The sequence below is a fragment of the Neodiprion lecontei genome, chromosome 2 (genome assembly GCF_021901455.1).
Source record: "Neodiprion lecontei isolate iyNeoLeco1 chromosome 2, iyNeoLeco1.1, whole genome shotgun sequence".
Taxonomy (NCBI): Eukaryota; Metazoa; Arthropoda; class Insecta; order Hymenoptera; family Diprionidae; genus Neodiprion; species Neodiprion lecontei.
Window position 1 is genome coordinate 28,152,289 of NC_060261.1, and position 22,989 is coordinate 28,175,277.

At 36.4% G+C, this 22,989-nt stretch overlaps 2 protein-coding genes across 5 annotated transcripts in view; both read right to left on the reverse strand.

Moving 5' to 3' along the window:
• Positions 1-251: 251 nt before the first annotated feature.
• On the reverse strand, positions 252-16,165 carry LOC107224460 (glycerophosphocholine phosphodiesterase GPCPD1). Of its 4 annotated transcripts, none has more exons than XM_015664522.2 (14): positions 15,891-16,165; positions 7,240-7,376; positions 6,946-7,154; positions 6,469-6,638; positions 5,991-6,169; positions 5,576-5,710; positions 5,281-5,391; positions 3,408-3,561; positions 2,908-3,061; positions 2,581-2,806; positions 2,350-2,505; positions 1,785-2,212; positions 1,335-1,488; positions 252-1,256 (listed from the first exon to the last, which is right to left on the reverse strand). In XM_015664522.2, exons 2-14 carry the CDS (start codon positions 7,276-7,278, stop codon positions 1,086-1,088), a joined length of 2,286 nt encoding a protein of 761 aa, XP_015520008.1. In that variant the 5' UTR covers positions 7,279-7,376; positions 15,891-16,165; the 3' UTR covers positions 252-1,085. The 4 variants fall into 4 exon arrangements, with proteins under 4 accessions (XP_015520008.1, XP_046588918.1, XP_046588917.1 ...); XM_046732962.1 differs by lacking the exon at positions 15,891-16,165 and adding an exon at positions 9,327-9,602; XM_046732961.1 differs by lacking the exon at positions 15,891-16,165 and adding an exon at positions 9,291-9,602.
• Positions 16,166-19,451: 3,286 nt separating this feature from the next.
• Positions 19,452-22,989, reverse strand: part of LOC107224455 (PH domain leucine-rich repeat-containing protein phosphatase 2) — a 99,719-nt gene continuing 96,181 nt past the window's right edge. The window contains exon 17 of the mRNA XM_046732959.1: positions 19,452-22,773. Coding sequence (XP_046588915.1) covers positions 22,083-22,773 — 691 coding nt within the window. The 3' untranslated portion in view covers positions 19,452-22,082. The remainder of the gene's footprint in view (positions 22,774-22,989) is intronic.

Sequence of the window (22,989 nt, forward strand, 5' to 3'; positions counted from 1 at the left end):
GTCCGCAACTTATATAAATATTCAGTTATTTTCAAGATCGTTCTGTTCATTTCAAAAATGCTTGAATGCTCGCGAATACACTTCAGTTGGAACATGTCAAATTAAACATATTAAATTGAACCTTTTTCAAACATTTTTGTAATATTTTATGTTACGTGGATAAAATCACTGGTGCATTTTTTATACCATAAATTAGGATGAAATGTTTACGACGTTAATAATGCAAACGGTATGGAATAATATACAACTTATTGTAATAAAAGGAGTGAACGTGTGTATTTAAAAATATGTCTACACTAGTTTACCATTTTTTGTTTAACGATGCTTTTCTTTACTTAAAAGGTACAGGCAAGGATACCGGAATTTAATGAGGTATTCCGAACTGTAAGGAAACATTTATAGAAATACCGAAATCTAAACGTAGTAGGCATCACAGTATGTTCACATGTTTAATTAATCGCTTATTTGGTTAAAAAAATTCCCATTTCCATTACTCGAATACGTATATTTTGTCCTTTTGCAATCCTACGGATACGCCATTAGGTGAGGAGCACCTGACAATGAGCCACAAAGCAATGCCACGCTCAAAGCTACAAGGATTAATAAATATGAATCGTTATAGGATGAAAAGGATATGCGCTTTGTGTCGCGGCACCGCCGGTACAAATGAGAGCAAATTCCTCACTACATTTAAAATTCTTACGTGAAGCATAATTATATTACATCCTTGTGGTCAGTGAGCCAAGTGAGAGTATTTGTGGGCTATATGTCCCGAATCGAATAAAGAGTATGACGTTGCAAAAATAGTAACATCCGAATAAAATGAAAAAATAATAGTAAAATAAAACACTTTTACTGTTTCGTACAATTTAACGCTCCAAATAAGATACGATACTTTTGAGGATCGCTGACATCCCGTACTCGATAATTGTATGAATGTCGTGACCACTAAAAATTAATTCATATATCCGTAAAAGTTGCGTTAAAAAAAGTTGTTAGTGAAATTTTCGCGCGTCTTCAGAGGACAGCGTTCTAACTAAGCGTGATAAAAATGACCACGCGAATGTTTTTCCAAAACAGAAGCATCAAAGACAATCCGTCGCAGCATCATCATCGCTGCAATCATTCACAGTGATATTTTTTATTGGATAAACACTGTCTCCACCAATACTATTCTTAGCAAGCGAACCCAGTGAGGTGGCTGTTGACGCAGTCACTACTAAATTCCTAGTCTTCTCCAATTCCAGGAAATAACCCTGTAAGAAATTATAAGTAGGGATTAGCTTCACTTCAAATAGACCACGGCATAAGCTTTTGTTCACGTTTTTTCTTACCTTTTCAGTAGAGTTTGGTGCAGATGCTGGTGGTAGCTGAGGCGGACCACAAGTCTGACTACAATGGGCCAATGCAATCAGTGCCTTTTCACTTTCCCTGGCATCTACCAAAAAGATGCTCTCCTTGACTTCCTTTTGGTTGTATTCGTCGATCCTGTTACAGAGTTTCAAAATTTTTTCTTATAAAAAACGGTAATGAACAGATTTACGTGATTTAGCAAGTTTTTCCCCTCTTCGATTTTGAGTTACACAAAAGTTTTGACACTTCTAAGAATTTATAAAATTTTCTAGGAAATTTCATTCAGTACTTGTTACAAGATTTTTAATTTTTTTTTTTTTCTTTGCCATCATAACGTATTTCAATACCTTTCCAAAGCGACTGAACTTAGACCTCAAATTATGCGAATAATAACTATATAAAGGTGACAGAAAAGTGTTTTGATCACGTACTTGTCGTAAATAACAGCATGTAGACCAAGTTTTTTCAGATTCAGGATGGTGTCTTTATCATTATTGTCATCACCCCAGCAGAATATAATTAGGCCAGCATCTTTGACTAGTTTAACTTGTGAAGGATCCCTTAAAATATCTTCGGTGTGTACATTTATCCCAAGTATATCCGCCGCTAGTGCATGTTTCATTGCCATGGGTATTGTTTGACACCTGAGATCGTGGTACGTTGGGTATTTCAAAGTAATTCCTTGAGTAAGAAAAACTACAGGGTACTTGTTTTGCTTCAGTCTAATCATCATGCATATGTCTGGGTTAAAACTTGAGAAAACTATCTTTCTATTTGCACCGTACTCCAAAACCACCTTGATTATTATGTCTAGGTACAGATTCAGGTCAAATGGATGATTTAGTTCGAATGTACCATCCTGTAATAAAAAATAACAATATCGAAATGAAGAATTCGTATAAGCATATTCCGCACAGATTAATATTTTTGTCAACGAAGTAATTGGTATTTTTTCATATTGGGTTATATAATCCAAATTTGTGCTTAGCAGCTTACCTTCAACTGCATGTTCCACTTAATTTCGACATTACATCCAACATGAGGTTCTAGCTCTTGAAAAACCGTTTTCAGGGTTGGGAAAGGTTGATGGTCCTCTAGATCCTCGTCGAAAAATCTTGGGTTCTTTTCCCTTCCTTCGGCAAGATGATAAACCTGAAATATTATACTCAACGTTCAATTTTCAAATCTATGTATATCTTCTAGTACAATTCTCTGGTCTACTCCTACCTTCAAGAGGTGCAACTGTTCCAAAGTGAGATCCTTGACAGGTATCTCAAGCATATCCATCGCTTCAATCTGCTTTTTACGTTTGAGAGATATGGACACATAAAAATCATGATATATTACTGGAATGAGGTCTTTTGATAGCTGAACGTCAAATTCGACCATGTCAGCACCATGATCAGCTGCAGTTTTCAAGGACGCAATGGTGTTTTCTCTGACATTTGCACAACTATAATACATTATTAAAGATTCGTCATTTTAAACAATAATTTGAAAAATATTCAAAGCAGAACGAACAGTTGACCATTTATTGTATACTCGGATACTTACTTTTTCATTTCAAACTTAAACGAAGTACCGAGTCCTCTGTGCCCGACGTCAAGACCTGACCACCTCTGCTCCCAGTGCTTCGCGTATGAAATACTCATATCCCATGGATAATCAGGTATTGGGTTTATGCGCACATACTCAATAGTTAACTGACCTTAAATACAAATAAAACCAACGTCTTTATTCTTCATTTTGAACTTTTTGTCTCTTTAAAATTATGTAATAAATTTTTTATCCTCGTTTTCACCCTTTGGAGAATAATTTTCTCAACTGACATTTTTATTATTGGCGAATAAAGTAAATAAATTTGCATAAATACATTACGAATTTCTCCCTCTTTCTTGGTAATATTTTGAAGTGCATTCCAATTCTCAGAGATTGCTACAAAATCTAATGTTCAGAGTGGCTCAGTTAGCATGGAAAGGTGCATATTATAGCTAAATGAAATAGTTTGTGAACAAGTCAACAATAACAAACAATGAATCTCTCGGAATAATTACCTATAGGTCTATGCTTATTGCTGGTAATTGGTACAGTGAGCAGTCCAACACTGGCTTGAACGGTGCTAGGCAAGATGTAGCTGAAACCAATGTGATTTGGTGGCTCCCCAGGGAAAATCCTTGAACTGTACGCGTAATAGTCAACAAGGTATGCCTGAAATGAGAAAAATTAAACGTATGAGTAATGCACAAGTTTATTAACCGAAATCAACAATAAATACTGGTTCCGCAAATGTTCAACTCTCCTGTAGGGTGTATTGCTTATGACACGATACGTAAGAAGACATTTCACCTGCAGTCGGGTAATCTGACACGTGCTTTTCAATATTCAGAAAAAAAAATGAATAAAAAATACCACCATATAGTAAGACGTGCAAATATTATTAAACCATTATGATTGGAACAAAATACACCTCTTTTCTAAAATACGTGTACGTATTTCATAGTTTGTATATTATTTTGTACATAAATATGTATTCAGTGGGCAGATTATTACCGCTTTACTTGATAGTCGATGTTTGCAAAAATAGAAGTAATAATAATAATAATAATAACAACAATAATAATAATGTTAATAATAGCATAACAGTAACAGTAGTAGCAGTAGATAATTATTACAGAACGGGCAAACTTGATATATGCAATATCTGCAATATCTGCCTGCCGGCGAACAATCTGTCATCACTGAATTTAGAAAATTTTTAAGCGATGCGCAATGATATGATATATTCCAAGTTTCAATCTGGCCACACTTTACTGGGAGATAGAAGTTGCCACGTACGTTTGGTCCGAGTTGATCACACAGCTAAAAAAACCAATTTATAACACGCTACGCGATAAGGTATAGGAGTGACGGGGCTCTCACCATTTTTCACGCGCACAGATGATTATGAGATGCGACAGCATTGATATCGTAACATTTATGGGAGACTATGGAATAGCTGCAAGAAAAACTGGCCTCCTTAAATACTGAGAATAAAAATAAAAAAAAAAAAAAAGAAAATAAAAACTACCGATACAATTATTCCTGAACAAATTTCACGCAACATTGTCACCTCATACTATAAAATTTGCATTGATTAACGTATAAGGTCATCTGGATATATGAAAGATATCCAAGGAATGTACGTACATTTCGAAAGACGACTAACGAAATGTTAAAAACACTAATAAGACTGAAATAAACAAATTTAAAAAATGAGTTTTCCAATAATCTGTGAGCAGCTGGAGGCACCGGGTGGGACGGGAGTGAAGGATCAACTAGGAAAACGACTATCAAGACCGTCATATCTCGACGTGATGTCACATGACACAGATGCATAGTAGCTGAGCATCAGACAGCATCTTATCATCGCTGGGACCAGTTCACAGCACTATTTGATCAAACAGAAGTTCGAGTTCTTCGTGTGCCGATGAGATAGTCGAAGAAATAGAGGTCATCATCATCGTCTGCCCACCAAGGCAAGAGCTGCACTTAACAAGTTTAATTATCTTTTATAAAGCAGAGTTCTTGATGTTATAACCGATACTTTCAATGAAGCCTGGAAGAAGGCTCAAATCTCAATAGCCTGCTGAAATCTCAGACAATATGGTCAATGGTGTGTGATATCTATATTAATTAATATCGGCGTGTGAATTGCCACCATGCTGCCGGTTATAGCTGCTCTGCAGGTGAAAATGTAGCTGGGAAATCGTATTGTGGTTTAAAATACCAAAGAAACAGCAATGTTTATACATAGTAAAATGGGATAAGCATGTATGATTCTTTGCCAAACCCAACGTACGCAGAGAAGCTAAGTATAACAAAGCATGGCTTATCATCCTGTTGTCAAAGCACTTTGTTATCAACCTTCGGACATGGCTAGTTACTTACAATTGTTTCAGGATATCTGACAGCTACATTGAAGACGATGAATTCCTCATCGCGGTAAGCATGACCAAATTGATCCTGGTACTTAAAGCACACGTCCTCATCGTTCAAAACCTGTGAGCAGAAAACATGACTTGTAAACAATGCAGTTTTTCATTTCGCAGAAGCACGTGCTTCATATTTTTCAGCATTTCAAGTCTTATGTTGCCAAGGCTTTACAGATATCCTCACGTAAAACCTAAATTGGCAAAATATGCAAACGTGATTTTCACTGTCATATGTTGTATAAAATACCTACGCAAATTTCAGTGACGCTGGTTGGCGGCTGCTCAACGATATCTTGTGTGTCCATAGACAGACTGTCCTCAACGCAATCTCCACCCAACTGCTGAAGCTCCAACGAATTGTGTTTCATTAGGTTCACTGGAGTCATCTGAAACAGAATATTGCCTTGTATATTCATACCTTTTCACGATAAGCAATAATATAATGGCCCTTATGAATATGAAAAACATTTCATAACCTGAGCACGTGATATTGAAACTCGAAATGAGTCTTAAAATTTAATCATACTGCTCTGAGTAGTCAATGGTTGAGGTCAGATAAAGATTAAGTATTTACCTTTCATAAAAATTTGACACACTGCTTGAAAAGTATGGTGACCTTGGTAGTAAAAAATAAATAAATTGTGAAGCCTAGCTTGTACGTTGTACCTTGATGTAAACCTTCTTGTTGTGTAACCGTTCTTTCCATAATTTAAGAGGACTGTTGAAGATCTTGAACTGAATAACAGTTTCATCAGTGAGCCAGCCTCTTTCAACTTTGAAATATCCATTATTGAAGCCAAATTTGTCTGGAGTAATGTTCATGTCAGCAGAAAAGTTGCTCGGTGCTGTGAGAGAAAATACGATGCTAATTAGTCTTAATTAATTGTAAAGGAGGCTGGAAAGGATCTGATTTTGAGAATTCAAAAGTTTGTATTTTTAGAAAAACTATTCTTCACAAAGATGCATGGCCTCTGTTGATAAACATTACAAATTTAAATTTGATTAATCCAACAAGTCACTAAGCTGAAATTATTTTCGCATTATTGATATAATGCTAAAAACAACGACATAACAAGAGCCTCAAAAACAACCAAAGAAATCCCTCTCAAGTTCATTCAAATAAAAATCTTTGGTAGAGCCTCACCATTCTTTTTAATCAGTCTAGGAGTCATGTGGGTTTCCCATTTCCGTATGATCAAAGTTTTAGCAGAATTCTTAGTGCCGTTTGGCTGGCATACAACGGCTATGAAGTAACGAAACTCCACATCGACGTCAGTTGGCAGACAAATGGTTTGAGAATAGACAGGAGCTTCACTGTGAATCAATTTTTTTCTCATTAAATATTTAACTTGCTGTAACACATTTATGAACAGCTCTATTGCCCATTAAAGAGGGTGTATATTGAGGAATTAATAACATCCAACAAATTTCACTATAAAACTTGGCTACGTCTCAAAAATTTTGACTTTTACAAGTTTGAATTGTTGAAAAAAATCTTATTCGGAAAAAGAAAGTTTGTGTAGTAAGAGGTGTCCAATTGTAACAGTTTTTCCGAGCAATCATAGAGCTGAGTTCAAGAGATAGATTCGTTTTAAATAGCTACGTTGCACATAGAACTCACTCGTCTCCGTTGTCAAACATGCTTCCGGCGATGCTTTCACGCTCGTCTCCGTGTTCAATGTGGTAGGAACTATTGTTTGTATCAAACATAGCAGCATCACCAGCCGTTAACTCTCTGGGTAATTGAATGGCTTGATTATGATTCCAGGCACCCAGTTCCGGCAGATTACCAACGACATAGACCAATTCATTTTTCTCAAGGTTCGACACCTACGGAATCATGTTGGAAAATGTCATTTTCATAATCGAGTCCCATCCCATTTTCCCGTATTACTATACAGAAAAATTTCAGCACCTGCACCCTGAAGATCCAATCTCGCTTTGCACCCTTCATCGTGATTGTTTCAAAGTCTACAGCGTCAACCTCTCGTTCACTTTCCTCGGCGCTCCTCGGCCTCCAAAGACGCCTCAGCTCCCGATCTTCTTCGCTCTCTAAAAACCACATTCGCTGCATTTTAGTGCTACTGCCGTATTTCTTATCTTTTTTTTGTTTGTTTTCTTTAAATTAATTGTATTTTTGTCAAGTCATTCGAGGTTTGCTGCCAAATGCCAGTCTATTTTTCATGGTTAAACACGTACTCTGGTTTCTTTCATTTATTTTATTGTACTACCTTTTCTTTGTCATTCTTCAATTATCAGTAATAAAAATCTAAGTCAAATATTCAGATGATTCACATATTCATGAAAGATTCTACGGTTTGCAGTTATGCAAGTCATTTTTGTCGATTGTATTACGAGGATAATCAACTTTTCAGAAAACTTTCCAATATTAAAATATAATGTAAAGACGTTCTCGGTGTAGACAGTCAATAATAAAGGGCACTTAATTTGAGTTGACGTTTCGACCCTAACTGGGGAGACCCTCCTTAGAAATCTGTATATGTTAAATAATTGGTCAGTGTGGTGAAAGAATAAATTACATTCAAGAGAGTCAAACAGAGAAACCTATAACAAATGAAAATATAACCATGTAGCGAGAAAGAAATACAAGACAAGTTCAGTATAACACAAAGGACACGGAAGCCGTGGAAATAAAAAAATTTTTGCTGAGCCGAGGCTTGAAGCATCTGTGCAACATATTTACATGAAATGAAAAATTGTAATACATCTACCCGAGAAAAATAAACATATTGACAAATGTAAAAGTAACAAAACACTTTTCATTTATCATCCGACAACTAAGAGTATTCTTCACAATACTTATCAGTTTCGTACACACAATTGTAATGTATATTTATATTAATAATGTTTTACAGTTCAAGACGTACTCTTTAATCGTTCCAACATAATTCTTAGTACCTTTCTTTTATTCTGTTATCGTTCAAATTCGAATACTTTAACAAGCCATTCAGGCATTCTTATGTAAATCTTTTACATCGTAATGCAAGCAGTTGGCTTGTTTTCCTTTTTTTCTGATATTTGAATCCTTGCATAAGCCATTCTACAGTTTTCATTTTGTGAAGTCAAATATTTGCACAAGTTTTCTCGTTTATTATTTTACAATGTATCCAGTTGCTTTTTCATTTCGATGACTCTCCGCATATTTTTAACTTGATCTCTAACGACTAGAGAGGCTTCTCGAGTTCTTCTTTTTTTAAGCCGTTGTTCATCAGCTGTTTCTAATTTTGAAATCTATACTTTTGTCTATTTTTCAGCATTGTTTGATAGGCATAAAATTGAGCAACTTTTGGATTGTACAGCGAGAATAAAAACAAAGTACATGCAAACTGATACCGTAAACTACGTACAGCTCTTGATGAAATTTTAATACAAATTAAAGAGGAATATCTACAATATTGCCATCAGCCATCACAGATATGTATTTTTATCATAGCAATGCCATAACAGATCAAATACAATTGACATCTGATGAGTAAAAAGTTTGTTCATCACTTTGGTGACAGTGATGAGAAATTTGATAAGCATAAATTTTTATTACGAAATCAAGGCAGTAATCTGTTACCATGATTCATTATCAACGCATACTGGATAGCAACACACGGACCGAAAACCATAATAGTGACGGAAAAGCACTAAAGTGAACAAAAGAGAACAAATAACGCAACGATCATGTGATTCGAGTCATGTGGCCAGAATCGAACATTTTCTCACACAAAAGTAATTGACTAAAATTTGCTAAATTAGAGAGAAGATGGGATATCGAACATAGAGCGAAATTCTGGTTCTGCAATATTATGCACAAAGAACAGCACTAGTGTCTAGAAAGGTAGTTTAGTTCACCATTAAATTTCTGCCTGACGTTTCGGAGACAACAAAGGAAGGCTGACGGTGAAGATTACTCATCGAATAAAAATTGGGAAGCAATTATCAGCAGCGTAAACTCACTTTTTCATACAAGAGATTGATGTCGTTTCAGTTCACCTTGATTATTTAGTCGAGATCCAAGACAGCGGGTTTTCGCGTTTTCTCGAACAAGTCATCGCTCTCAGCAAGAATCAGTCACCTTCAATCGCTTTCACACAATTCGAGCTCTCACTTCCGCTTTACAACGAGCCCACGGATGGTTTTAAAACCATGAAGGAATGAATCTACTGGCGAATTCTTTGACCAATTCATCAGCACACATTCACCTGCCTCGCGTACGCTGTGGCTATGTCCTGACTACCACAGTCAACTTACAGGACTGGCAACTGCCGCAATACTACCGCATTAGATAAATAGAACCATCGCTTTGGCCGCAGTTCATTCTAACAGAACGCACAGAGCGCGCTTCGATCGTTTCGAATGATTTGAAAATTCGGTTTTACAGAACAATTGGATCCTAGGAGTGAACGGATCTACAGGGTGTTTGGAAAAAATTAATTTCACCGCTCTACCGAGTCACTTTTCAACTTGATATCGACGGATGTCCGCTCGTATTTGAAGTGGAAGTTGAAAAAAAAAATATATATATATAATTGGGTGCGCCAAATCTTGCTCGTCGAGAGAAATGAACATCTGTGAGAAAATATGGATGGGAAACAACGCGTTCTCGTCGATTAAGACCTCCGAGAATGAAAAAATTCTATTAAACCATGGATCAAACGATTAAAGAATGAACATTTGACACGTTGACAATTAGTATTTAAAGTTGGATTTGAAACAAAAATCTTTTAACATTCTAAAAAAAATTATAAACTTTAGCAGCTAAACAATCAAATATGGTTTTATATGTGGTAAGGTGTTAAATTTTGAATATGACTTATAAAACCAGACACAAGATTGGTTATTGGAACGCTATACTCGTTGGATGCTATTCTTGAACGGAGGACTAAAATCAAATTTCCTAATTCGATCAATCAGTGATTCCCATGCCACTAAATGGTGCTCACTACTAATATTGATGAACCAATATTTGTAGACCAGAATTTAAGCTTGATTTTCATGGCAACTTCCAATTGATGATCAACTTACACTCATGCACAGGAGATTATAACGAAAGACAACACCCTGTAATTGCTTCCAGGCATGCATTCCAAATGACTGCAGTATATTAATTGCTTCATGGGTTTTGATTTTACCCTGCTTCGTTTTACCGTAAAAAGTCTCTGTGTAGTATACTATTAATTTTCGTTTTCAAATTTTTTTCAAAAATAAATATTGGTTCGCTTGTAACGAATGGAGCATTTTAAGGATTTCATACTTGAATAAATTGTTTACTCACGCCTAAAGACTGTAATAAAGTTTTTTAATTCAATGGAAATCTAACAATCTAACGTGCGTAAATATATGTTTCAAATTTCAAATGTTTAAGGTACATAAAAATTGTTTCTAATTTCTTTTCAATCAAATAATTTTAAAATAAAGTATGTCAACTGTAGAATTACTTAAATTATTTTGCAATGATTACGGGCCGTAAATCGTTCGAGACTCTGTAACTGAATGTGAGTACAAAAACAAAGAGCGTGAGCTCCGGAGCAGAGTTCTGTTTGAATTACACACATGTATGTACGTCAACGCATGACAATACATGTCAAAAGGTACAAGGTGTTGTACTTTTTCGTAAAGCTAAATAAAAGCCTGGGAATCATGCTTACAGAATTGCCATTAATTCTTAAAGTAATTACTGTTTTGATTTGAGCGGTGTATTTTCATTGACTTGATCGTGATCAACAGTATCTTACACACTATTATCGGAGTAAAGAAAATGAAAAATAAGCGTCAATAATTCTGTCGAGAATCGTTGTATCTTGCAGCTGCGTCATAAAAGTACGCACGGTTCAAGCGTAAAATGCATTAGATATCGTTTACTGTAATTGATCTATTTTTTCGGAATAAAGTAACCATTTTCCACATTCTCTGCTCATAATACTTGCAGCTTCGTGAAAAACATTATTGAGAAGTATGAAAAACAGTTTCCTTAACGTGGAGTACGAGAAAGAGATCACCTTTATGAATTATCCTACACAAAAATACAAATTTATTTCTTTCGGGTGACAAACACTTTTTGGCATGGCAAGCTAATACAGGCCCTGGCCTTTATCTTATCTCCGATATGCAATACATTCGTATCAGTTGTCTGTAATGTTATCATGTTACGCCCGAAGTAGATTGCACTGATCCAAAAAAGAACGGACAATTAAAAAAGTTAAGAGAAAAGGTAAACACTAATAACATCGTATGCTATCCTACTTCTTTGTTCTTTGTGAAGCTACCATTGAATGTTCGGATATATATCTAACACTACTTGTTAGTAATCGTCTTCAAAATGCAAGTAATAATTGATTTCGTACCGTATGTTTTTCGGTGATTTCAAACTCATATGTTTTTGTGTTTAACGCCTAATCGCGTACCACCCGCGTCACAAGCGTGAATAAAACTGCTCATCTTTCAGGCGCAATACTTGATTGAAATTAATACCCAAGGATCGGAAGTAAGGTCATTTGCCTGCGTACAGGCGTTCTTTTGCTGCGTGTCTATAAAAACTCTTTTGCACGAGATTGATACGAGACTATTCGGAAATGGAATCTTCAATAATGCGTGAACTGAAAAAGGTACGAGCCAAGAAATCGTGACGGAAAATTACTTTTCTTGCAGTAGGTCTGCGGTATATGCGACTCCAGACGCTGAATTTTACATCGACCTTGTGACACTCTTGCCTTGACTTTTCTACCTGATCGATGGTATCAACGGCCCTAACAACCAGAATATATATACCATTTTATTACCATTACAGTTCGAAGCATGGCTTCGCATGTGTATGTGAACGTCGTACGATACAAGCGTTGTAACTCATTGCACGCAGGGTTACTCGTAGGTACCGGAAGATCAGTTATGGTCAACCTTTATATACCGTGAATCCATCAACGCGTGTACGACATACACAGGGTGCGCCATAAGCAGGAAAAAAAAAAAAAAAAAAAAAACGGGAGCGATTTGAAACGTGAATAAAGTTCAAACGTGTCGATCGATTTTCGAAAACTATCTTCTTTCTCAAAAGTAGAAGAACGAATGAATTGTTTCGCATTTGAAAATCCGGAAAATCTTTATCGGTTGTTGAGATACACGCTCTTGAAAAAACAAGTGCTGAAAAATTTTCTGGGAGATTGAAAATAATTATTATCAAAGAATATTCGACTCAATTTCCATCTGAAATTGTGATTCGAAGAAATCGGCCAACGCGTTCAGATTTTATTCACGTTTCAAATAGGTCCCGTTTTTGCTGTCCCACCCTGTATAAAAGTGAAAGTCCAAGGACATTCTTAACAAAAATTAGCTTCAGTAGAAAAGGTCGGAAAATTTCTCAGACAATTTCGTCGTTTGTATTTCAAGTTTTCGCTGTACCTATGAAGAAGATTTCGAAAGACGCAATGACATTATTTTTTTTAAACATCATTTAAACGATTTTCAACTGAAATTCTTACGTACTGATTCTTCTAAGAGTATCCAAGGAAAATTTTACCGGGAATTCACACGGTTCCAAGTTGTTTAATTGTAGCAAATAACTCGCACTGGTTGTAATCGTCGTAGCAGGAATCACCAGCTAGTTATATAACACACACGTCAACAAATTAATTTTCATGCGCAGATAATCGCGGTCTTGCATGCCTAGTCACATATCGTATTTCAAATTATAATCAGTACCGTAGGTTCGAATTCAACTTGCCACGACTCGATGTCGTCGATTATAATTTTTGCTTTCAGCTTTCCTAAATCACTTTTTCCCATATGTAAGATAAATTTTTTCATAGTCACCACGTGTCTGAAATTTACGGTAAAAGCTTCAGATTTTGCAGTAGGAATGTTTCTTTAACGTCTAAATCTGTATCTTCATCACCAATATTATAAATAACTGTGCTAAGCAGCATAAAATCGCCGCTCCAAGGGTCTGCGCGAGTTTTCTACGCCCTTCCTTGTTGCGGGTCGATTAACTCCTGACACATTATTATCAACATTATGATTACAATCGACACGAGGGTTGCAGAAACGGAAGAGGAAGATGCCAATAAACTTTCAATGTATCGGGTGGTGTGAAAGAAACAAACGTTTTATTTTCGAATCTACACGATGAATATGCGTGAAATGAAACCGTGTACCTATAATAGTTCGCGGAGCTTTTCTGAAAATTAAACGTTTACCGCAGTGCCTGAATAAAAATTGAAAATGTCGTAAAGGTTAATCCATACATTCATTACCCCGTCGGCAATACATAGAGTGCATATAAAAGTTTAGACGTGTGCTGTAACGTATTTTCCCAGCAATATTCTTTGCCATAAAGTTTATGCCTGACACACAAGCGCATGTCGTACAGCCACGTTAAAGTATGCTGCACAAGTACGGTATATATGTATACATGCAAGACAAAGTGCATTATGCACAGAGAGACAGAGATGCGACGTAGTTTTTCATCTCTCGAATACCATCTGGGTTGTTTATAATTAAAATAACCACACACGCCGTTTCTGCACACATACCGCATATACGAATAGAAATCACCCTTGGCACACACCGCTGTGAAAGTTATACCTGTATATAATTTTTAACAAGGTCACCCTTTACTTACGCGCCGTTCTTCGTATATGCATATGTTACATTTACAAATGAACATGTATAATATATTACGATACACGTATTTCGCAACTTGTAAATTCGGGTTAATGTTTACGGTGTTTACATTGCAGTCGTGGGACTAATAAATACGCCGAATAATTAATATGCAAGGCAGTTGGAGGAGAAAAAAAGAAAAAGAATTGTTCTTCAAATTTGGTAATATTTTCATACAGAATCATACATGTATTATTACTAATATTATAAACGTAGCGAAATTCCGAAATCACATTTACTAAAAATGATTTTGTTATAATGTTATTAATCGAATGTAAACAGAACGAAAATGAGAAAACAAGGAACGAAACGAATGTTGGTTACATAATATTCTTCGAATTCAGTTGGCACGATCGATTGTACAACTTGGTAAGAATATAAATAATACTCAGAGGAAAACGTGCGTGTAATATTGTGAAGAATCGACGTCGTGGTGTGCATATATTATGCACTAATACAAACGATCGATCATTCTATAAGATAATCAAGAATATGGTATACGTAGAGGTAGGTCGTATACAATTGTACTATTATTGTAAATTTTCAGCATCGTTGTACATGTACCTACAATATATTCCCGCTTGGCGATCACGGGAATTTTCGGAGACTCGCGCCAAACTCTGTTATATATCTCTGGGTTCGAGTAAACAAAGAACGATTTTTGAAAGTAGAAAAGGTGGAAAGGCGAAATGTACGTAAAATGGATACGTTTTACGTACCCTGGTGAAAATGATTTCTACGAAGTTTGTAACGTTGTTTCAGTGATGCGTATTTTGAAAAGGTTGTGAATTTGCAACTTTAGGATTACTTAAAATTTAGTAAACTGACGTCGACAAATTCAGATTTTGAAGATCTAACTTCTCCAGGTATTCTAAAGGCGCAAAATAGTCATTTTTGCTACAACCTTTCGATACATTAACGCTACTAACTTCAGGCTCGTGAAATTGTAACATTTTGTTTTGTACGAAAAATTGTAAGTGCGCATAGTTTCTCATAAAAACTTGTGAATTTTCATGAAAATTTGTATTTTTTCAGTAAAGAATCTACGGGATGCTACAATTTTTTAGGAAAATCAACTAATCGTCGTGAAAAACTATGCATATTTACAATTTTGTACGAAACAATACGAAATGTTCAGATTTCTGTAAAAGTTTTGTAGAAGTAGAAATTTTCACCAGGTACATCTACATCTTTTCTCGTTAATTACCCTGATTACGGTTCTTCGTTAATTACCGATCAGTCTTGAAATATATTTCTATCCGAGCTGCATCAATGGGTTAAGAATATCAGAATGACGAAAAGTCGAGATGCACATTTAGTTAAATTGACTCAAGTATAATTTTTATCGTTGTATCAGAATTCCAATTTCGTTTAGAAAGGATCCCACGTCTTGATACTCGTGTAGATCGTAGATTACACTTATCATCAAAGTTCACGCCAATTCTAAATGCAACACGAAATTTGCTAACATATCTATTATATTCGTAATCAGGCAGAGATAATAAATGTGCGCTCGAATGAAACTTGTAAATAAAATCTCCGTACGGGACTTGGTGATTAAAGTAACTTTCTTCGTCCATGAATTTATAGAGAATTTCTTCATCCTGCTTCCCGATATTTTTTAAAGCTTTATAGACTGATGATTTCGTAAATTGAGAATTCATCAACGAGTTCAGCACTCGCACTTCATAAATATCCTAGACCGCCCAGTAAACGTAGGAAAATCGATTTTGCAGACCGGTTTCTGAGTAATTGTCAAAAACTGTAAACCGGTCAAACTCAGTCGGTAAAAAAGGATCTTAGCGTCTCCTTAATAACACATTTTCAACGTAACTTGTAGCGATTAAAAAAAAAATAGCAATCAAACCTCAGAACAATATTTAAAAAAATTCAAATCCTTACCTCGTTTCAGGGTGTCATGAAACCATTGAATCGAGCAAAACAATCGCGCAAAATACGGTCGTCGGATCGCAAATAAACGAATAATTCGCAACGGATTAACGAACGAGGTAAGAATCGACGGGCGAAATAACAAAAGGGATACTTCGTCGGAAATACTTTTGGCGGGAAATGAATTGCAAAATAAGGAACAAATAAATTGACACGGCAGTAACGCTTCGCCCAAGCGTCGGTAAGCGACTGATTGTAATTGGCCAACGGACTGCTGAGGAGTACATAGCGCCTATAGGCAATTCCGTGCAAACTACGTTCGTTGCAGTTTGCGAACCTCGTGGTTTGCTCAGCGAGCACAAAGGATCTGCGACTTGGAATCAGCTGACTTTCAGCGTTGCGCAAAGTGTTTCGGTAATGAACGGACGATGAATGTGGAAGCGTAATAGTGAACCGACACGTGTCTCCACGATTTGAGAATCGCATCGTGCCACCGAGGACGGTGAACCGTTCTGACGAATTATTTTTGAGGAACGAGAACGAGTGAGGAAAAGAAAAACGAGAATGAAATAAAAAGTATGAATGTAGTGGTATTATATATGTTTCGCGGTTCTTGGCACTGAAAAAAAAAATAAAAAATTCATTAGTCACACACGCGATTCGCTCGTGTTTGCGTAACACAGTTACATAATGAGCGTCGTTATTTTAAAACAATTTTATTTTACTTCTCGATTTCGTTTTCGTGTATTTTTATTAAAAATTGTATTTTTCATCGCCTCACGAAATTCTTACTATCGTATCATCATTTTCTTATATACGTATTTTTCTGTTTTACAATTCAACGGACACGTTCGGTATGATATATGATTCATATTTCAGTCCATCCACGTATGTAATCTCGATACAGTAAAGTCGTGATGAGGATTATCTTTTTAGAAAAAAAAAAAAAAAAAAATAAGTATCTAATCAGCTGAATTGGTTCAACTACTGTACCTATCGAATCATGCACACGCAGAGAGTTATCATGTATACGCATTTTAAAGTACAGATTTTGTAGCGTTTTTATCGTGTTACCAAACGCATTTTTTCCTATTTTGGATGGCGGTTCAGGCTCTACTGAACGTAAATTACGTTAGAATTAAGGTAGTTGGGCATTAATTTCGGAAGTGTTTAATTCACATGAGTTTTAATTATATAATTTTTTGAGTAATTTTCAACAATCCTGTAAAGTTTGAAAATGATTTACCGTTTAGTTATTGAGTTTTTTGATTTTAAAGCTGAGCGATTTTATATTGTGAGTTGGTTGTTTTGAAATAAAATGTTTAGGACGGGGAAAAAATACCGAATAAAGTGAAATGGATATTTAGAAATAATACATAAAATTTTCGTGAATTTTTTCCGTCATTTAATCATTAAAAATATAATCTAGAAAAAAAAATTTGATTGCAATTTTGGTTAAGTTATACATTTGGCAACGTCACAAATTTGCACATTACGCGTGATTTTCAAATGATCTATCTTCTGCCGTTTAGATATGGTATTTTGATTATTTTTTTGTGAATCTCCCCTTGAATTGTGATCGATCTGAACACTCTGATTCACAAAAATAAAGGTTGTAGCGAGAAATTCCGATGAAACTCTTTTTGATAAAGCTATTCCTCAAAGAAAGAGAGAGAGAGAGAGAGAAAGCGTTACTTTTTATTGAAATATTTACATCCAGAAATTTTCTCAATCAAAATTCTATTGATTTTATATGTGGACAGAATTATACGAGAGCTTTTGACTCTGACGACGTGAATCAGGATTTTATTGAATTTTCATTAACCTCGAATAACTGCCAAAGTCGATTGTTGCATGAAGTTTAATTTTCGCAACACTTGCGATACCCAGTTGTACTTGCCGTACAGTCCTAAGCTATTACCATTTTTTACTAGAACTGAAAACCAGTTACGAGTACGAACCGAAAATTAATTTCAGGGGCTGTGACGAGTAAGTCTAGTAAGTGTTATTATTTTATTCAGTTGTGGTCGATCGTACCGTATTTTTTAATAACTATTACGGTAATTTAATATCGGTGCAAGCGGTGCAATTAATGCCCAGGCCCAGTTCAATTAAAAAAATTACTTATACGAGACAAGCTGATGATGACAAACGTTGCAATATTCAGAAAATTTAGCATTGAAAACTATAATAACACTGAATAGTTTGTATCATTACAACAACGCTTAAAACGCTGTAGTAACGAGATTCATTCCACTAACTCTAAAAAAATTACATTTCTCCAGTACAAAATATAACAAACGAAATTTTTCTCTATGTGATAATTCAGTGCGCACAAGATTGAGCAATTTGTCGCCTTTCAAAAATCGAAATTACCACTTTCAATGGCACTCAATTCTCATATTATGCATTGTTATACACAATATGCATAATAATTGGCGCAGATCGGCGACGGAGTTGCGTGCATAACAAATTTACTGATAAGGATTTGAGTAGCTTCAGGAGCGTGTCAAGTAACACGATTTATTATCTGACTGCACGTTGTCGTCGAATGTGAAACTTGGCGATGCGCTTTAAAACCGTTTTGAACGTGCGCCGGCACTTCGTTGAAGTTGGTTTCGCTTATCGTTCAGGAAGTCACTTACTCGCTCTTGTACAGGGTGGTCGGTTTCAATCGCTCGAGAGCAATATCGTCACAAACGTAATGAGATGCGAGAAAAGGTTTCGATCAAAACTTGCAGACTTTCAATGAAAAAAGATGATGCTAATCCAAGTCGGCTTTTAGATTATACTGTTTTCAAATAGAGCACGACGAATATGTAATAAAAAATATTAAAATTAAAAAAGAGAAAACTCAAGTTTCACAGAATTTTGATTCAGGTTAGGTTGGGTTAGGTTAGGTTAGGTTAGGTTAGGTTAGGTTAGAAATAATAATAATAATAATAATAAAAAAAAAACAATATTTGAAAAAAGTAACCATTTTTTTTTCCATATGTTTCTTCACAATTCGTTGAAATCGCTGTCAATTACTGATGCCTAGGATACCTGTTTTTAAAATTTTGTTTTATTTAAAATTATTCATCACCTGCAGGATCTCCAAAATTTCACAACCGAAAAGTTGACCCTACAAGTTTCGCGTGAAACGCTTTTTTATGGAGCGATTAAAAATGTTCCGCCCTGTATATGAATGCGTATCAATTGGTCTTCTGGACGCGGGTTTGTTCAGCTGAGATTCAAGTTCGATCGACGATGACACGTGCCGAGATATTTTCCTTACTCGTGTCATTAGTGCAGATCTGCGTCGAATCCGCGTTAACGATTGTTTATTATAATTCTGCGGCCACTTCTAGACGCAATTATTCACCGAGGAGATAACGACTCCCTGACACTCAATGTTATCATTCGTAATAGTAAACAAACACTCGGTCAGTCTGTATGAGATTCATTGTTAGTAATCTTTTGTTTGTAAATCAACCGTTCAATATTAATATATTCAATATTATTGTGAGGTTATTAACAATCTGCGCATAATGCGTGTACTGTCAGAACTATAATGCAACAATCACAATCAAACAAGTTTCTAAATCTTTATTACGTGTTTTCTGAAAAGCTTTGGTAGTCATTTGTGGAAACTTCTTTTCATTTTGTATCTCGATTTATACAAGCAATAATTATAATATGGTTCATGGTCTCAGCTTATTTTTAGCAATAATTCCCGTGTTAAGCACAGTTAACCTTTTTGTACAATTAGTGCAGAATCCGCGATTATACGTATAATCATAATGTTATAATACGATAAGAAATATCGTGCGGTGTTTATGAAAACAGTAAATACAGAAATATACATTACATGTAACAAAGCGAGCCGCGATCATTCGAATGAACGACTGCCTTTATTTGAAACTTAGAAACACACATGTGAGGTTTATATACATATTAATTACAATGCAACCTAATAAATCTATAAATAAATCTGTAAACGACAATAATTAATTCGGGATGTTATTCTTGTATAAAATATATCTAGGTACCGTATCATGAGGAGTTTATGTCTGAAAATTATGAAAACTGTCGTGATCGGGTTTTCAGTCAAATATATGATACATCTGAAGGATTTTTTATTTGTAAAATGGAACTTGATATGGTAACATTTGTAACTGCGACGCAGAAAATTGTTAGAATTAAAGTATTTTCGTTTTCAAGTCCGGATTCTGGTAATGCGAATATGACAAAAAAAAAATAATGGTGTATAACTATGTGAAAATGGATAAAGACAACGATTATAATACTAAGAAAATCGACTTGCTATTACACCCGCATTACAAAACAGGTAGTAAATTAGTCAATCAAATGATTCTACGGTACTGTAATATGCTATGTAAGGACAGGTAGCTCGATATGGATTGGGCAAGTTTTGCACGTGTACACTTCCACTGATACCATCTACGATGATGATATCAGCTGATCAAACTTATAATTACGTGCCAGGGGATATCATGTGGCCTGGATTGCCAGTAATCCACATGACGTTATGAAGTGGGCTTGCGTAAAAAACTTAACGTTACCTTAATTATCGTAAACTCGTATCGCTGTAATATAAAATTTTTACAATACATTGTTATCTGAGGTCTTGTGAACCGTGGACCCACTTAGTTCCTGGAATCGAAGTCAAGAGAAATAAAATCTCTCTAACGTTATCGGAAAAATAGAATACATTGAAATCTAACCTGTTAGCTTGACTTGCATTTCGAGTAAGTTTAATGAAAATTAAAGCATGAAATACGCCGTGCAAGCTGTTGGGTTGTTCGTTTATCACGATGATTCGAACGGCCGTGAAAAATAGGATGAAAAACAACTTTTGTCACTAAATATGACGGAGTGTATTATTTGTGTTATACTTTTCGCCGTCGGATGGCGTGTCCGTAAACATGAAATGGCTTGTCAACCAGACTTGTTAAATCAACTTACTTCAATATTTTAGATAGCGATGCTGATGTTACTTGAATAAACTGAATAACGTAAAAACGATTGGAATCAAGTCGCAAGCACATGCGTACAGCTTTCTAGTATACTTCAAAGCAATAGCAGCAATGCGATTGCTATATTCAGGTACATTTTTTATTCAAAGGTCTGAAGGCACTTTACTTTGCACAAGTATGTCGAAAGGCTTCCAACGCTCTTCGATACGTTCATCACGTGAAACGTAGAACTGGATGGGTATACATATCCTAACTTCGCTTAATCTAAACCTGACCTTAATTTTATCCCGATGAACTTATCTGACTCCTTACACATATCCACGCAAGTCATCGATAAATTACGAGAACATCGATTTCGTTTGCTATTCAGCGTAATCGCGTAGTCTTTCTGCCAATCGCCTTTTTTCCGCATAATGTATCAGTTCATGACAACTGTTTCAATTCCTGTGCATGTGGAACAAATATTTGAATTGCCATTAAATTTTGGTGGAATCCAATTGGTCTCCTCCCTTTCAATTCGTTATCCCGAAGACCGAGTGCAAAGCATCGTTCTTTACTTACTTCTACTTGACATTAATACCTAGTTTTCGGTCAATTGGAATTTTTTTAAATCAAGTTGACGAGATTCGAAAGGAGAAAAGATCTAAAATACACTTTAAAATAATATCTGTCATTGAGAAATTCAAATCTTGAGTCTAACGGAAGTTGCTTGAGATGTTTCTAAGGCGTTGCTGGTGCAGTTTCCACATTGAACCAAACATAAACACAGTTGCGACAGCTGAATGATCAAAATCTGAACTCAAGTTTGGTTCTCAGTTTATGCGTTATCGAATCTTACTCGCTTATGATTCATTCTCAGGATATAACTTGTAATAAAACATTCACGCAACGAATAGAAAATTGAATGTCCATAATTTCACCGCGGTTTTTCCGAAACAATCACCATTATACAATTCACAAAACTGGTAGTTGTATATTCTTAAACTAGATTTGATTTACACGAAAGAATAATTTATTCGATGACGATCCGACTTCGTAATATTACTCCACTTCTTCTTTCCCAACAAGCACTTTCCTAAAGCAAGGTGCAGTGTCTGAGAACCACCTCATCATCGGCATCTACATAACCCGAATAATCCGTCTTCCTGAAATTCAACGAGCCTCAGGTGTTCATCCGCGATGCGATCCCACACCTCGATGTCAAAGTGCCACCTCTAATTTCCCCTCACAGCTCGGTCGTGGCGACGCCCCAGTACTGCTGCATTCTAGTGGTATCTTGTTCGAGTGAGTCGAGTCCGCTACGTTCCTGGATAACAGCGAAGTCGTACTCCAGATTGTAGGGCATGAGCCTCTGGAGGCTGCCGAAGTAGGCAGCGTTTGGACCACCGGTCAGGAACCTTCTACCACTTCCAAACCTGACCGGCGTCCTGGGCAGTCCAGGATTGAAGGTCCTCGCGCTGCCGAATCGCTTAGAGAGGAAGGGCAGGTTCCCAGTCAAATGTGGTGTCGACCTTGACTGACCTCGACGCAGCGGCGACCGCGTCAGGGTGTCCAGCTCCTTGTCGAAGAGTAACTGGGTGTTCTGTTCCAGCATGTACTCCCAGCAACGGAACTGTTCCTCACTTAGAGCACCCGAACGTTCCGAAAGCGCGTCATCCGCCTCTGGCGAGCCGGTTCCACCCGACTTCCGGTTCTCGCCGTCCTGCCTGGTTCGCGAGACCCGCGTGGGTCCGCCGCTTCCGGTGACCCAACCACGACCCGATGGCTGCCTTGACTTGAAGGTGCTGTCGCTTGCCTGATCCGATTGACCGCTAGGTGAACTCCGGTCGTCGCCGTGTGCGGTACCACCGTCGCTTTCCGAGGTTCTGGAGGGTTTCCCGCCCCGCCCAGCCGGCTCCTGGGACTTGCTCGTTCTACTGTAACCGGAAATGAGGTTTAGGTTGAGAAGAGAGCGATGGTTCCGCACCGACGTACGCGTTGTAGGCACAGTTCGGGGCTTCTGGTGTCGACGGCATGTACAAATCTCTGCAGACATTTTCGTCCCGGTTTTTTTTTTTTTTTTTAGAGAAAGGTAATGTAAAGGTAAAGGTAACTTTTTCCACGAAACGATTAGTCTAGTTTTGTTTAAGTGG

Coding starts and splice junctions, on each gene's coding strand:
- LOC107224460 (XM_046732960.1), bottom strand. CDS start 7,398: ATGCAGCGAATGTGGTTTTTAGAGAGCGAAGAAGATCGGGAGCTGAGG. Junction 6,170..6,468: donor TAGACTGATTAAAAAGAATG/GTGAGGCTCTAC, acceptor TTTCTCTCACAG/CACCGAGCAACTTTTCTGCT. Junction 2,213..2,349: donor AGTGGAACATGCAGTTGAAG/GTAAGCTGCTAA, acceptor TTTTTATTACAG/GATGGTACATTCGAACTAAA.